General features: G+C 41.0%; 1 protein-coding gene across 10 annotated transcripts in view; it reads left to right on the plus strand.

Moving 5' to 3' along the window:
- The first annotated feature begins 6,748 nt into the window (after positions 1–6,748).
- The window catches only part of SNAP91 (synaptosome associated protein 91), a 159,664-nt gene continuing 149,149 nt past the window's right edge, over positions 6,749–17,263 (plus strand). For 4 of the 10 annotated variants that reach the window (XM_004091097.3, XM_030799173.1, XM_030799174.1 and 1 more), the window contains exons 1-2: positions 7,316–7,592; positions 8,485–8,644. In XM_004091097.3, coding sequence (XP_004091145.1) covers positions 8,515–8,644 — 130 coding nt within the window. In that variant the 5' untranslated portion in view covers positions 7,316–7,592; positions 8,485–8,514. Of the gene's footprint in view, positions 7,777–7,857; positions 8,026–8,064; positions 8,087–8,484; positions 8,645–17,263 lie in introns of those variants that run through there. The other 6 variants (XM_012497051.2, XM_003258285.4, XM_030799167.1 and 3 more) reach the window with 6 other exon arrangements.

The following is a 17,263-nucleotide window of genomic DNA, read 5'->3' on the forward strand; positions in this document are numbered from 1 at the left end:
GAAGAGAGTAGTGGTTCTCCCAGCACGCAGCTGGAGATCTGAGAACGGACAGACTGCCTCCTAAAGTGGGTCCCTCACCCCTGAGCAGCCTAACTGGGAGGCACCCCCCAGTAGGGACAGACTGACACCTCACTCGGCTGGGTACTCCTCTGACACAAAACTTCCAGAGGAACTATCAGACAGCTGAATTTGTGGTCTCACGAAAATCCGCTGTTCTGTAGCCACCGCTGCTGACACCCAGCCAAACAGGGTCTGGAGTGGACCTCTAGTAAACTCTAACAGACCTGCAGCTGAGGGTCCTGTCTGGTAGAAGGAAAACTAACAAACAGAAAGGACATCCACATCAAAAACCCATCTGTACATCACCATCATCAAAGACCAAAAGTAGATAAAACCACAAAGATGGGGAAAAAACAGAGCAGAAAAACTGGAAACTCTAAAAAGCAGAGCACCTCTTCTCCTCCAAAGGAACACAGTTCCTCACCAGCAACAAAACAAAGCTGGACAGAGGAAGACTTTGATGAGTTGAGTGAAGAAGGCTTCAGACGATCAAACTACTCTGAGCTACGGGAGGAAATTCAAAACAATAGCAAAGAAGTTAAAAACTTTGAAAAAAATTAGAAGAATGGATAACTAGAATAACCAATGGAGAGAAGGGCTTCAAGGAGCTGATGGAGCTGAAAGCCAAGTTTCGAGAACTACGCGAAGATTGCAGAAGCCTCAGTAGCAGACGCGATCAACTGGAAGAAAGGGTATCGCTGATGGAAGATGAAATGAATGAAATGAAGCGAGAAGGGAAGTTTAGAGAAAAAAGGATAAAAAGAAATGAACAAAGCCTCCAAGAAATTTGGGACCATGTGAAAAGACCAAACCTACATCTGATTGGTGTACCTGAAAATGACGGAGAGAATGGAACCATGTTGCAAAACACTCTGCAAGATATTACCCAGGAGAACTTCCCCAATCTAGCAAGGCAGGCCAACATTCAGATTCAGGAAATACAGAGAACGCCACAAAGGTACTCCTCGAGAAGAGCAACTCCAACACACATAATTGTCAGATTCACCAAAGTTGAAATGAAGGAAAAAATGTTAAGGGCAGCCAGAGAGAAAGGTCGGGTTACCCACAAAGGGAAGCCCATCAGACTAACAGCTGATCTCTCAGGAGAAACTCTACAAGCCAGAAGAGAGTGGGGGCCGATATTCAACATTCTTAAAGAAAAGAATTTTCAACCCAGAATTTCATATCCAGCCAAACTAAGCTTCATAAGTGAAGGAGAAATAAAATACTTTACAGACAAGCAAACGCTGAGTGATTTTGTCACCACCAGGCCTGCCCTAAAAAAGCTCCTGAAGGAAGCACTAAACATGGAAAGGAACAACTGGTACCAGCCCCTGCAAAAACATGCCAAATTGTAAAGCCCATCGAGGCTAGGAAGAAACTGCATCAACTAACGAGCAAAATAACCAACTAACATAATGACAGGATCAGATTCACACATAACAATATTAACTTTAAATGTAAATGGGCTAAATGCTCCAATTAAAAGACACAGACTGGCAAACTGGATAAGGAGTCAGGACCCATCAGTGTGCTGTATTCAGGAAACACATCTCACGTGCAGAGACACACATAGACTCAAAATAAAGGGATGGAGGAAGATCTATCAAGCAAATGGAAAACAAAAAAAGGCAGAGGTTGCAATCCTAGTCTCTGATAAAATAGACTTTAAACCAACAAAGATCAAAAGAGACAAAGAAGGCCATTACATAATGGTAAAGGGATCAATTCAACAAGAAGAGCTAACTATCCTAAATATATATGCACCCAACACAGGAGCACCCAGATTCATAAAGCAAGTCCTGAGTGACCTACAAAGGGACTTAAACTCCCACACAATAATAATGGGAGATTTTAACACCCCACTGTCAACATTAGACAGATCAACGAGACAGAAAGTAGTTAACAAGGATATCCAGGAATTGAACTCAGCTCTGCACAAAGTGGACCTAATAGACATCTACATAACTCTCCACCCCAAATCAACAGAATGTACATTTTTTTCAGCACCACACCACACCTATTCCAAAATTGACCACATAGTTGGAAGTAAAGCTCTCCTCAGCAAATGTAAAAGAACAGAAATTATAACAAACTCTCTCTCAGACCACAGTGCAATCAAACTAGAACTCAGGATTAAGAAACTCACTCAAAACCGCTCAACTACATGGAAACTGAACAACCTGCTCCTGAATGACTATTGGGTACATAATGAAATGAAGGCAGAAATAAAGATGTTCTTTGAAACCAACGAGAACAAAGACACAACATACCAGAATCTCTGGCACACATTCAAAGCAGTGTGTAGAGGGAAATTTATAGCACTAAATGCCCACAAGAGAAAGCAGGAAAGATCCAAAATTGACACCCTAACATCACAATTAAAAGAACTAGAAAAGCAAGAGCAAACACATTCAAAAGCTAGGAGAAGGCAAGAAATAACTAAAATCAGAGCAGAACTGAAGGAAATAGAGACACAAAAAACCCTTCAAAAAATTAATGAATGCAGGAGCTGGTTTTTTGAAAAGATCAACAAAATTGATAGACCGCTAGCAAGACTAATAAAGAAGAAAAGAGAGAAGAATCAAATAGATGCAATAAAAAATGAAAAAGGGGATATCACCACCGATCCCACAGAAATACAATCTACCATCAGAGAATACTACAAACACCTCTATGCAAATAAACTAGAAAATCTAGAAGAAATGGATAAATTCCTCGACAAATACACCCTCCCAAGACTAAGCCAGGAAGAAGTTGAATCTCTGAATAGACCAATAACAGGCTCTGAAATTGTGGCAATAATCAATAGCTTACCAACCAAAAAGAGTCCAGGACCTGATGGATTCACAGCCGAATTCTACCAGAGGTACAAGGAGGAACTGGTACCATTCCTTCTGAAACTATTCCAATCAATAGAAAAAGAGGGAATCCTCCCTAACACATTTTATGAAGCCAGCATCGTCCTGATACCAAAGCCTGGCAGAGACATAACCAAAAAAGAGAATTTCAGACCAATATCCTTGATGATCATTGATGCAAAAATCCTCAATAAAATACTGGCAAACCGAATCCAGCAGCACATCAAAAAGCTTATCCACCATGATCAAGTGGGCTTCATCCCTGGGATGCAAGGCTGGTTCAACATACACAAATCAATAAATGTAATCCAGCATATAAACAGAACCAAAGACAAAAACCACATGATTATCTTAATAGATGCAGAAAAGGCCTTTGACAAAATTCAACAACCCTTCATGCTAAAAACTCTCAATAAATTAGGTATTGATGGGACGTATCTCAAAATAATAAGAGCTATCTATGAGAAACGCACAGCCAATATCATCCTGAATGGGCAAAAACTGGAAGCATTCCCTTTGAAAACTGGCACAAGACAGGGATGCCTTCTCTCACCACTCCTATTCAACATAGTGCTGGAAGTTCTGGCCAGAGCAATCAGGCAGGAGAAGGAAATAAAGGGTATTCAATTAGGAAAAGAGGAAGTCAAATTGTCCCTGTTTGCAGATGACATGATTGTATATCTAGAAAACCCCATTGTCTCAGCCCAAAATCTCCTTAAGCTGATAAGCAACTTCAGCAAAGTCTCAGGATACAAAATCAATGTACAAAAATCACAAGCATTCTTGTACACCAATCACAGACAGAGAGCCAAATCATGAGTGAACTCCCATTCACAATTGCTTCAAAGAGAATAAAATACCTAGGAATCCAACTTACAAGGGATGTGAAGGACCTCTTCAAGGAGAACTACAAACCACTGCTCAATGAAATAAAAGAGGATACAAACAAATGGAAGAACATTCCATGCTCATGGGTTGGAAGAATCAATATCGTGAAAATGGCCATACTGCCCAAGGTAATTTATAGATTCAATGCCATCCCCATCAAGCTACCAATGACTTTCTTCACAGAATTGGAAAAAACTACTTTAAAGTTCATATGGAACCAAAAAAGAGCCTGCATCGCCAAGTCAATCCTAAGCCAAAAGAACAAAGCTGGAGGCATCATGCTACCTGACTTCAAACTATACTACAAGGCTACAGTAACCAAAACAGCATGGTACTGGTACCACAACAGAGACATAGATCAATGGAACAGAACAGAGCCCTCAGAAATGATGCCGCATATCTACAACTATCTGATCTTTGACAAACCTGACAAAAACAAGAAATGGGGAAAGGATTCCCTATTTAATAAATGGTGCTGGGAAAACTGGCTAGCCATATGTAGAAAGCTGAAACTGGATCCCTTCCTTACACCTTATACAAAAATTAATTCAAGATGGATTCAAGACTTAAATGTTAGACCTAAAACCATTAAAATCCTACAAGAAAACCTAGGCAATACCATTCAGGACATAGGCATGGGCAAGGACTTCATGTCTAAAACACCAAAAGCAATGGCAACAAAAGCCAAAATTGACAAATGGGATCTAATTAAACTAAAGAGCTTCTGCACAGCAAAAGAAACTACCATCAGAGTGAACAGGCAACCTACAGAATGGGAGAAAATTTTTGCAATCTACTCATCTGACAAAGGGCTAATATCCAGAATCTACAATGAACTCAAACAAATTTACAAGAAAAAAACAAACAACCCCATCAAAAAGTGGGCAAAGGACATGAACAGACACTTCTCAAAAGAAGACATTTATGCAGCCAAAAAACACATGAAGAAATGCTCATCATCACTGGCCATCAGAGAAATGCAAATCAAAACCACAGTGAGATACCATCTCACACCAGTTAGAATGGCCATCATTAAAAAATCAGGAAACAACAGGTGCTGGAGAGGATGTGGAGAAATAGGAACACTTTTACACTGTTGGTGAGACTGTAAACTAGTTCAACCATTGTGGAAGTCAGTGTGGCGACTCCTCAGGGATCTAGAACTAGAAATACCATTTGACCCAGCCATCCCATTACTGGGTATATACCCAAAGGACTATAAATCATGCTGCTATAAAGACACATACACACGTATGTTTATGGCGGCACTATTCACAATAGCAAAGAGTTGGAACCAACCCAAATGTCCAACAACGATAGACTGGATTAAGAAAATGTGGCACATATACACCATGGAATACTATGCAGCCATAAAAAATGATGAGTTCATGTCCTTTGTAGGGACATGGATGAAACTGGAAAACATCATTCTCAGTAAACTATCGCAAGAACAAAAAACCAAACACCACATGTTCTCACTCATAGGTGGGAATTGAACAATGAGAACTCATGGACACAGGAAGGGGAACATCACACTCCGAGGACTGTTGTGGGGTGGGGGGAGGGGGGAGGGACAGCATTAGGAGATATACCTAATGCTAAATGACGAGTTAATGGGTGCAGGAAATCAACGTGGCACACGGATACATATGTAGCAAACCTGCACATTGTGCCCATGTACCCTAAAACCTAAAGTATAATTAAAAAAAAGAAATGTGCCTGTTTATTGCTATTAATATTCTTTACTGTAAAACCTACTTTGATATTAATATTGCCACTCCCAACTCTTTCTATCAGATCATATTGAGGTATAATTAACAAACAACAAAATTCACCAATTTTAAGTGTAAACATTGATGAGTTTTGAGAAATATATGCAGTTGTATAATCATCATCACCGTCATGATATAAAACATTTCCATCTCTCCAAAAAGTTTCCTTCTGCCCCTTTGCAGTCCCCTCCCCCAATGCCACCATCACCTGGCTCGGCACCTGATATGCTTTCTGTTTCTATAGTTTTGACTTTTCCAGAATGCCACATAAATGAAATCAAAATAATAAGCAGAATTTTTGATAGAGCTTCTTTCCCTTCGTCTAATGCATTTGAGATTCATGAATGGTATTAGTTTGCTTCTTGTTATTGCTAAGTAGTATTCCATTACGTGGATATACCATATTTTGTTTATTCATTTACTAGTAGAATAACATCTGGCTTTCCTCCAGTTTGGGGCCATTATATTATGCTACTATAAAACTGGAGTACAAGTTTGTTTTTTAATAGAATTGCGTTTTTAATAGATTTGCGTTTTAATAGAATTCCCTTGTAAATATGGTAAGACTAGTATTTGAGACAACGGTGTTCTTAAGCTGTCTCTGTTTAGTCATTAAGCTTCCAATTAGTCCTAGAATCAGTCTCAATAGTTAGGAAATCATGACTGCATACTGAACACTGTAGCAGGTGAAAGAGGAATATATAACAAAACCTTGAGATCGATAGGTATCGATATATGGCTTCAAGGCCGAGCAAAAGCCACCAGAAGCCAGGGGAAAAAATGTCAGGAAAGTTCACAAATATAGTTTTGATCTTCATGCTAGTGTGAGAATTAAAAAAAACAGGTGAACATAAATAACAACCTTTGAAAATGTCAACACGTGAAGCTATTAACCAACTCCACATCCCTGTTTAGAAATTCCTGCTTACTATTCGAATATACACTTGACATTCAATTGACGGACGTTCCAACACTATATTTAACTGGCAGAAATTACTTTTTAAGGGTACAAAGGGTTTTCCTTATGCACTCAAATGATTACTGTCGAAGGTAATCTGGGACTCGATTAATGGCTGGGTTAATTATTCTCCCTTCAGCCGACCTCAGTATCCGTTTAAGACTAAAGCGGCCAGAATTACCTGCTCACCCGGGTTCCCAGTTGTAACTGAGACAAGCGGAGGAGCCTGAGGAGCTGAAGACGCACAGGTGATGGTCGCCGATGGCCGGCAGGATCTGACATTTAAAATCGCCCTGCTCATCTGGGCCTCGGAGCCTTTGACAGGCGGGCGTGTCAGCGACAGTGTGGGGGGAAAAGGGGCTGAGCTCCGCCAGGCAGCGCGCGACGACGCCCTCGCCTCGGCCTTCACAGAGTAGAACTCGAGAAGCCCACTCGCCCGGCTTGGCCACCGCCCCCACCGCCCAGGGCTCCCCGCGCAGTCGGCGGGCAGGTGTGCGCGGTGCGCGCTCCCAGTGCGTGCCGGGTGCGGAGCCAGCAGCGGAGGGGCGGCCCGGGGCCCAGCGGAGAGCCGCTAGCTGGGTGGGTGTCGGCCTCCCCGCCTCCTTCTTCTCCCCGCCCGCTTGCCGGGGATGCTTGCGCGAGGCGCCCCCTCGCCTTTGGGCTCCCGGCCCCGGGGGGCGGTGTGTGTGAGTAGCTAGGAGGGGGCCTCGAGGCGCTCCGCCGAGGGCTCGTCCGGGTTCGTCCGCCGCCGTCACCTGACTCGTCGGAGGCGCCACAGCTGAGGTGGGGGCGGGGATGGGGCCGCAGCTTGGAGCGCTAGAGAGACGCGGCGGCGCTGGCAGAGGAGGCGGCGGCGGGCGGGTACTGGCTTCTAGGGCCAGGGGCGGTGGGCGCCGGGACCGCGGAGCTGAGGAGCGGGGCCCGGCCGGGGCTGGAGACTTCGCGCCCGGGGGCACCGGGTCTGCGCGCGCTCGCACACACCCACCGGCGCGGCTTCCCTCAGCGGCCCGGGCTCCGCTCATCCTGCGGCGGGCGGCGCCGCTCAGGGGCGGGGTGAGTACCCGCGGCCGTACTAGGCCCCCTCCCCGCTCCAGGGTCGCGCGGGGATCCGCAGAGGATAATCCCAGGGTGCGGAGAAGGGCAGCGGCCGGGTGACAGCTCCGCGGAGCGCTCCAGGTCGGGCGGGCGGGGGGCTGGGCTTCGCCGTCAGTCCGGCTCCGCTCCAAAGCCAGGAAGGGTGAGGCGCCCCAAGAGTCCGGCGCCTCCGCAGAGCTCCCGGGCGGCCCCTGCGGCAGGGATTTGGAGACCGGGGGGAAGGGGCCCGGGCGATGGGCCTCGGCGAGGCTTTGGAGCCGGCGGCGAGGAAGGAAGGGGAGGCGAGGGCATAACATGGCGCAACGCTAGGATAATCTCCTTCGCGACTGAGGGAGGACGAGCCCTTTGCTGCAGCAGCGCGAGGAGGAGGAGGGAGGCAGCCAGGGCTTGGGTATCCGATGCGTTCCCCGAAGCCTGCGGGCTGCTAGGAGGAAAGTCTGCGGAGGTGGGAGGTGGGCACCGGTGGGTGCGGCGCCCAGGGAATAACCCCGACGCACGTCGTGGCTAGTCCAGCACCCGCGGGTCAGGTTGCAGGGAAAGTGCTGATTGACAGGGGGGTCCCCAGGGGGCGAGTCTGGCCCTATGTAGGGGCCGGGGGAGAATGGGGACGGTGTCACGATGCTGCGACTGGAGCCCACGCTGGGGTTCCGTGACGGCCCCACTCACGGCCAAGACTCCCTGGACCGCATCGCAGGAGCGGGGCTTGGCGCGTTGCTGGCTCCGAGAGGTGGTGCCAGGGTGGGGATGGAGGAGGAGAGAGCCGCCGCGCGGCTGGAGGAGGCAAGGCCTGGGTGCTTGGAGGGTAGGGTCTGCGGATTAAAGCCGGACCGTTTCCCCTTGTTTCCTGCAGAAGAGGAGGCGGTAGACACGACCAGAGAAGATGTCGGGCCAAACGCTCACGGATCGGATCGCCGCCGCTCAGTACAGCGTGACAGGCTCTGCTGTAGCGAGAGCGGTCTGCAAAGCCACTACTCATGAAGTGATGGGCCCCAAGAAAAAGCACCTGGACTGTAAGCATCTCTTTATGTAAGAGGGACATGCGCACGGCAGAGGCGCCTGGGATGCTGGTGGTGCTTGGTCGATAATGCTGTGGCCTCTGATACTCCCATCCAGGTTGCCACTGAGCTGAAATTCTCCAGCTGTGAAGGTGTTCCCTTGGGTTAGCCATGAAACCTTGTCTTGTGAGCCATTTTTTTCCTCTTATTGACCTCCAAGGTCTTGGTGGAGGAGGAAAAATACACACACACACGCTTATATATATATATATACACACACACACACACACACACAGAGATTGTACACTCTGAATTAGATGTTTTTCACCTTTTTTTCTTTCTCCACCCATCCTCCCTTCTCCAAATTAGAGGAAATTAGAGGTTGCACAGTCAAAAAAAAAAAAGATGAATTTATGGAAAGTCAAACTTGTCACCCTAGTTCTTTCCTAAATACATTTCAGATAGTTCTAAGGTAGTATAATCTTTTTCAGTGTTGCTCCTGAGGATTGTTTTTGTGAGTATGGGTGTGTGTGTGTGTGTGTGTGTGCGTTATGTTACCATACCAAACAAATAAATTCAAAGTACTGAATGAGGAAATTGGACTTCATAGCTATGGCAATTTCATTTTACACATCCTGGCACACTTTGTCCCATTCTCAGAAAATGCTGGGTGAGATGACTGTGCTATGGTCACAAAATGGATGTACTTCCCCAGCATCTGAGATGGTGCAATTTTAGATGAAACCGTTTAATTCTTAATATTGTTTTTGTAACTGGTTATTTGATGGAAAAGGCTTTATTCTACTCTGGAATCTATGTATTTCTGAAATACCTTAATTAACAGTAAATATTTTGTCACTGAAGGATAAACAGAGGCACTTAGAAAAGAAAAAGGCTTTCACCTGCTTTGGGTGCTGAGGCTTCTCATAAGTCAGGCTATGTGAGTATATGTTCAGCAGTTGCTATTTAGTTCTCTTGACCTGCTTAGGATCTTCTGTTCTATTGTGATGTTTTTGGTAAAGGTGAGTGTTGGCATGAGAGACACAGGTATGGCCATAGCCATTTCCTCAGCTGGCTTCCTTTGCCCATCTTCTGAGTTTTTTTGGTCTTGGGTCTTTTCCCTACTATTTCCTTTGTGCAGCTAAGAAAATGGCACCAGTGTCAGAATTCACTCTAGCCCTATTATCTGCATAAGCGAAGCTTGATGAAGCTTACTACTGGACATTGTAAGAGCTGTCTAGCCTTGCGAACCTGTTGTCTCATAGAATTGAATAATTTTGTTTCTAGAAGCTCATCTGAGGGGAAGGTACCATTATGCCTTTCCCAAGGGAATGTTTAACTAAATTGATTGATGACAGCATTATATGTTATATAAGCAGTACAAGATGAAAGAGGCCACCAGGGCCAGGGCACCTAAGAGAAGTGGAAATCGTAAATTTATGACCAGCTCCCTTTGCTGCAGCATGCTGAATCATTTAGCCATTTTCCCATCAGTTTCCCCAACTCTGGAAGGATGATTCATGTCTTAAAGGTACATATCAGTCTAGAAAATCCTCATAATAAGAAAGGTATAGGTTATGAATTTGCTACATGCTGATCTATAATGAAAATGATAAATCAGCATACTGCTGTATTTCAGAGAACATTCACAGGTTTGAACATTTCATTAAAACATCATTCAGATAAAGACTGACTTCTCCAGATCTAAATATTTAGTCACATTAGTATTTTAGTGGAAAAGTCTTTTGAAAATTTGAAGGTAGGAGGTTTTCCAATATGATTTCTAAGATGTGGAAAATAGGGGGAAGATTCCATGTTATAAAAGAAAGCAGCTGAAATAGGAAATGGTGTTGAATTATTAATATGAATGGTCATAAGAGCTGAACATTTATTGAGCAGTTACTGTATAGCACGAACTGAGCTTTATATTATTAATCTTTCATCACTTAATGGGTTCAGGGAAGGTAATTAACTTTCATGGCTTTTTCTTTTTTCTCTTTGTGAGATGGAGTCTCGCTCTCTCACCCAGGCTGGAGTGCAGTGGTATGTTGTCGGCCCACTGCAGCCTCCCGGGTTCGAGTGATTCTCCTGCCTCAGCCTCCTGAGTAGCTGGGACTTACAGGCATGCACCACCATGCCTGGCTCATTTTTGTATATTTTTTTAGTAGAGATGGGGTTTCTTCATGTTGGCCAAGCTGGTCTTGAACTCCTTCCCTCAGGTTATCTGCCCACCTTGGCCTCCCAAAGTACTGGGATTACAGGAGTGAGCCGCCACTTCCCCTGGCCAAACTTTCATAGCTTTTAACCAGTGCACTTAACTGCCATCTGTAGTTTAGTAATATACTCTACTGAGAGAGGAGAGAAAATGAACCACATTAACCTAAATGGTCTAATCTCTAAAACGCCCGCCTTGCTTGCGTAGTTTTCTCTGGAATTGAGCATCAAAATCCCATCCATATTGCAGTCATTATAATATGCATGAAAAAATTTTAATGCTGTCATGAAAAATTGAATGAAAACATTTTAATTCTGTTGCATAAAAAAATGGCCAAAAACCAAGCACTGAGGAGTATTGGTTAGTGGTTTTTCTTTTTAATGTTTTACTTTTCTGGTAAGTCATAAAATAAAACATCTACTTAAAACCAACTTTTGGATGGAATTTGGAGACATAGGTATCACATTACTAATACATACTATTCTAAGAAAAGATGATATGGAAAACCTGAATATGAATATGTTACATGCATTATTAAGAGGACATCTTTGCTCAGAATTCTTCGTGAAGTTCCTTTAAAGAAACAGTAAACTACCTCAGTAATTTATTCACAGGTTTTCAGTAAACACCAGTTATAAAAGTGAATTGTTATTAAAACATGCAAACACATAATTAAGTTTCTCTATAGGCACTGAAGCATTCTCAAGTAGTTGGTGTTTTAGTTTTGAAAATATTAAATACTGGTTGGGAGAAAAAGAGCACAAAATGTAGAGTTTGGGGGTTTGAAACAAAAACAATTTCAATTTATTACTAGTTTGATTTGTGTATAACTTTTTAGTTTGGAGTTTAGATTGGAAGATTATAAAAACAGATTTATGGTCCTGTCATTTTTTTAAAGGTATTGGATTAATTGGGCTCAAAATCCTTATGAAATATGTATTTAATATTAATATACTGGTTTAAATGATAAATTCTTTTCTCTTTAGGTTGATAGGCCAAGAAAATTATTGTTGTTAGTCATGGTGACTTATAAAATGATTCTTAAAGATATGTGATTTATACACTTGAAGAAATGATTTGTTAACATCTGAGGGCAGAATTATATATGGTGAAAAGGTCGAGATGAAGAAACTCTAAACATTTATTCCCAGATTTTTTTCTTTTTTCAGTGACAGCACTTAATAATCTAAGTAAGGATTATATATTTTATGGCACTTTTGGATTATGTAAAACTTTCATTCCATACTCGAGTATAATAATGTCGCCCTTTGTATCTGAAAATTAAACACCTAACCAATATTGGTTTGACATTAACTTTTCTGGGTCCACCTGTACATCCTCGCCTCCTTTCCCTTGTAACTTTTTGTACCTATTTGCTAGCATATAAAATATCCAGGACTCAGTGAGTGTTTACGTTCTTAGTTACGACTGTTTGACACTTCAGTGTTGTTTGTTTTTTTCTATTTTGTATGTGATGCCCTAAAGGATAGCCCAAGTCAAATAATAAAGTAAAAAGATCAGGTAGTAATAGGCACCCAGTACCTACCCAGTATTGTGTCAAGGTTGAACAATAAAATAGAGTTGGTCCAAAGTAACATCTGCAGGGGTAAATTTGGAAAGTTTTGCAGCCCTGCTATATGATTCATTTCAGTTAGTAGTGCTTATGAATGATTTCTATATATGCTACATTGTTAAAGTATCCTATTTATGATGATCAGAATTCAAACCTAGACATTACTGTTAACATCAAAACAAACCTTATGAAAAGCCAATTTGGTTTTCAGTAATCCTATTTTTTCCATATTAAACACTTGAAGCTATTTAGTAATGAGCTTATCCCACATGAAAAGCAAGTGCTTCAAGTTCTGAATCTGATGTTTGAGAGATACTAGAATTTTACTAATGATTCTGTTCCTCCCAAATTACGAAAAAGAAAAAGATTATGTTTCTTATAAGACTATCTGGTAAAGGTAGTAGGAGATATGGACTGAGTTTTGATTCAAGACAAATACTGGCACATCCGCCCAAATTCCTGCTGCTTTAATTTTATTCATAGAATATCTGCAAAAAAGTAAGAAATTTTGTGAGTAAAAATAAAATGAAAATTTAAACCTGAGTTTGCTTTGCATAAATGTGCTTAGTAAATATGGAATGTATTTTAATTCATAGAAGTTCTGTTAGCACACTAATTCAGTAGACACCATATATTTATATTGGTGATAATTTAGCAGCGTTTTCTATAAGTGCTGAAAGATCCAAAAAGTAAGCAAAGTTTACTGAATAAAATTAAGTAGAACAATGTGTAAAAGATTAATAACACTAGAGTAACTTTGAATTTGAGAAGTACACTAACTTGCTGTAAATATATTTTAATTTGATTTTTGTTCTCATTTAACTATTAATTTTTTTAAAAAAACAGAACAAAACACGCTCTCTCACTTTTCTGTACCAGAACATAATCTGTTCCTTCCTCGTGATTTTAGCAGAAGACCCAGCCCAAGGGTGAAGAGATGGGGGAGATACACTTCTGAAAAGCATTTAGTATGATTATAATTCATACCATATATGTGTAATGGGCTCAGTGTGCATGATTCTGTGACATTGTCAAAGATGCCCAGTGTCCTAGGAGGGGAGAGAAGAGACCATGTGATCAAGGTTGGCAGGAGCAGGGGAAGCAGAGTGACAAAGAATCTTAGGTAATAGGAGGGAGCATGCTTTAAAAATGACACAAAAATAATTAAACAGAATTTATAGCAGCTAGTGGAACAATACGGATTTTTTTTCAAGATCTTTTTACTTTCTCATTTTCAAAAGAATCTTTTTTTAATGGTTTAATTTTTAAATATATTTGAGTCACTTTAGATTTTTTTTTCACTTTTTGCAGTCGGTGTGGTTAGCAGATACTTTCTTAGAATAAAACTGATAACTCAATTTGATTTTTAAAAAGTTGTTTTAGTGATTTAAAATGTTGATATGGAAAAATATTAAAAATTATATAGATAGTAGGCAAATTCATATCCTAATTGCAATATTAGCTTGTAGCATTTTAAATTAAAATCTAAATTTCTTGATATATTGCCACATTAGTTGTAATGTTTAATAAATGGTGGCTAAAGGTTTATTTGTAATTTAATCTGTGCACTTAGTTGCCATGGGACCACTCTTTTAGCTTTTCGTAAATAAGTATCCTTTAAATACCTTGCCTCCTCCCTTCAATTGACTGATGCTGGGATAGGGTGTTCTTCAGAGCTTATCTTGATAAAGAAGGTCAGAAGTGACATATAACCCTATTCGCTAGGGGCCAAGGGTGCTTTCCTTACAGAGTTGTATTTTAAGTGAGTCAACTCCTAAGCCAGCATCTACTAAGAGAACCTTCAAACATAATCATAGTGCATTTAAATAATTTGAAAAATCAAATTCCTTGCCATTAAAAATATTTATCCTTAGTTTCATTTCTTTTATAATGTTTTCTCGTTTTAGAAAAATGTATTGTTTATTTATGAAGGGGAATGTTGGCTGTGTTTTTTCTTAGGCATTTATGTAATGTGGGAGTTACCCTATTTTTTTCTTTCTCACCAAGGGAAGATTGGTTGAATGGCACACCCCTGTGTCAATTGCACAATGACTTGTGAGTAAGAAATTACAACTCTTCCTTGAAACAACTGGGTGAAAGCATAAACCAGAGACAGTTGTACCCTGAAGCCCACAGTCTTTCTAGCTGTTTTTCTGCTGTCTCTTCATTTGTCCCAGATGTGTGAGGATCCTCCTCTTCCTTGTGTACAGAAGCCTTCTTTATTATTCATTTTTAAGGAGGATCTAGCATTTTCTCAAGAGTTTTCACCAGGCGCTGTGGCTCACGCCTGTAATCCCAGCACTTTGGGAGGCCAAGGCAGTCAGATCACCTGAGGTCAGGAGTTCGAGACCAGCCTGGCCAACATGATGAACCCCGTCTCTACTAAAAATACAAAAAAGTTAGCCAGGTGTGGTGGCAGGCACCTGTAATCCCAGCTACTCGGGAGGCTGACTCAGGAGAATTGCTTGAACCTGAGAGGTGGAGGTTGCAGTGAGCCGCCGAGATTGCGCCATTGTACTCCAGCCTGGGGGACAAGAGTGAGACTTTGTCTCAAAAAAAAAAAAAAAAGTATTTTTAATGTGTCGTTCCTGGCTACTCAGGAGAGAGAGAAGCTAGGTCTCTCCCTGCTTGGTGTAGTTTTGCTTTGGGGCCTCACCATTTGATTTTTCTCCTAGGCTTAGCATTTTTTATTTTAAATTACAACTGTCCTTTCTACATGAGTTATTCTCTCTGTCATCTCTATCTTTAACATCTTCTGTCTCTCTTATAAGTATTTTCACGTATCTCCATTTAAAACAAACAAACCACACACATGTCTCTTTGGCCTCTATTATCTTGATAATAGCTTTTCAACAACCAACCTGTCATTCTTTGCTTTTTCTTTTTTCCCACAACCAAGTTGCTTGAAACAGTGATTTACTCACCATTACAAAGAAAACAGACACAACTATACCCCTCTTTAAATATTCTGTGTCTTTGAATGACATAATTCATGCATGAAATCTTAGAATTGCTATTGGATGCCAGGCATTGCCTACTCAATTGCCCAAGCCACTAACTTGAGAGTTATCCCTCATCCCTCAAACCCAGTGAGTGATAATTATATAAACACTCTGAGCTGGATGCAGTGGCTCATGCCTGTAATACCAGCACTTTGGGAGGCCAAGGCAGGAGGATCAGTTTACCCCAGGAGTTTGAGACCAGCCTGGGCAACATAGGGAGACCCCATCTCTATAAAAAATAAAATAAATTAGGCACGATCATGTGTACCCATGGTCCCAGCTACTTGGAAGGCTGCAGGGGATGTCAAGCCTGCAGTGAGCCATGATCATGCCGCTGTACTCCAGCCTGAGTGACAGAGCAAGACCCTGTCTAAAACAAAGCGAAACAAACAAAAAACTATCTGAAATCTCTTTCTTTAGTTGTCTTCTGCTTGATTTAGATCAGTAATAAGCCTCATCTGTAAAATGAAGATTAATTATAGTACCTACTTCACTTTTAATGAGTCATACATAAGATAATACATGTAAAATACCCAGCCCAGAACTTGACACACAAATATGCAATAACAATCAGTTATTAATACCACTACTAATAATAAACATTACTACTACTATTATTGCTACTACCACCACTATAACAATTCCACATGTATTGCCAGGGATTTGGCCCTTCTTCTCCATGCTTGTTTTTGCCCCCTCCTTTTAATTGTATCAGTTTTTCCTTTAATTCCAACTTTCTCTTTCTGTAGTTTGGAAGGTATATATGCTATTTCTGTTCTTTTAGTGATTAGTCTTAAAATTTTAATATGCATATGTAAAGTCTGAAGTTGATCAGTATCTCTTTTTTCTTTCCAAGAAATTTAGGAACTTTTAACTTCAATCACCTACTTCTGTCTTACGTGCTATTATTACTCAGTGTTTTTAGTTCCACCGTAGTTTTAACACGTAAAGCTGTACATTATTATTTGATGAAGGCAGTGTTTACTTAGATATGCCTACCTTGTAACTGACTTCTTTGCTCACCATTCCTTCATCATATATAAGATTTTCTTGAACTATATCCTTTTCTTGAACTATATTTTGGAGACGATGTATCTGTATATAAGATTCTAGAATGACAGTTATTTTCACTTGGATAATATTTCAGTCATTTGGCTTCTATTATTGCTCTTAGGAAAATTTATCTGTCTACCTGCCTTTAGGTAATTCCTTTGTTTGACGGGGGCTGCATTCAAATCTTCTGTTTGTCTTGTCCTTCTGTAGTGGATGTGTGTCTAGATGTGGCATTGTTTTTTGTTTATTCTATTTGGAATTTGTTGGGTTTTTTAAATCTGAGAATGTATGTCTCGCATCAAGTCTGGAAAATTCTCAACTTTTCAGTTATCATTGATTATTGCTTATCCTCATTCTCTTTCTTTTTATGTCCTTCAAACATGATTAGAAATATGTTAGACTTTATTACATCCATATAAATCTAAATATACCTTTTGTATTTTCTAATGCTTTCTTTTCTGTTGAGCATGATTTGTTTTTCAGATACCTTCCAGTTCATTAATTCTCTGTTTAGCTGTGTCTTGTCTGCTTTTATGCATTCTTAGTTTTTTACTTTATTTATATTTTTTGTTTTTGAATTTTTTCAAATTTGCCCATTTTCTGGATAATGTATGTTTCTTGCTAACATTTTTGAGTTCCTCTTTTATTTCTTTACCATTTTAAACAAAACTAATTTTATATTCTATATTTCATAGATCTATCACATGAAGTTCTGTTTCTGTTGTTTTTTCCTGATGTTCAATCATGATTCCTCATGTGTTTTGTAATTTTAGACTCTGAGGTCATGTTGG

Source organism: Nomascus leucogenys, chromosome 18 (assembly GCF_006542625.1).
Source record: "Nomascus leucogenys isolate Asia chromosome 18, Asia_NLE_v1, whole genome shotgun sequence".
Lineage (NCBI taxonomy): Eukaryota > Metazoa > Chordata > Mammalia > Primates > Hylobatidae > Nomascus > Nomascus leucogenys.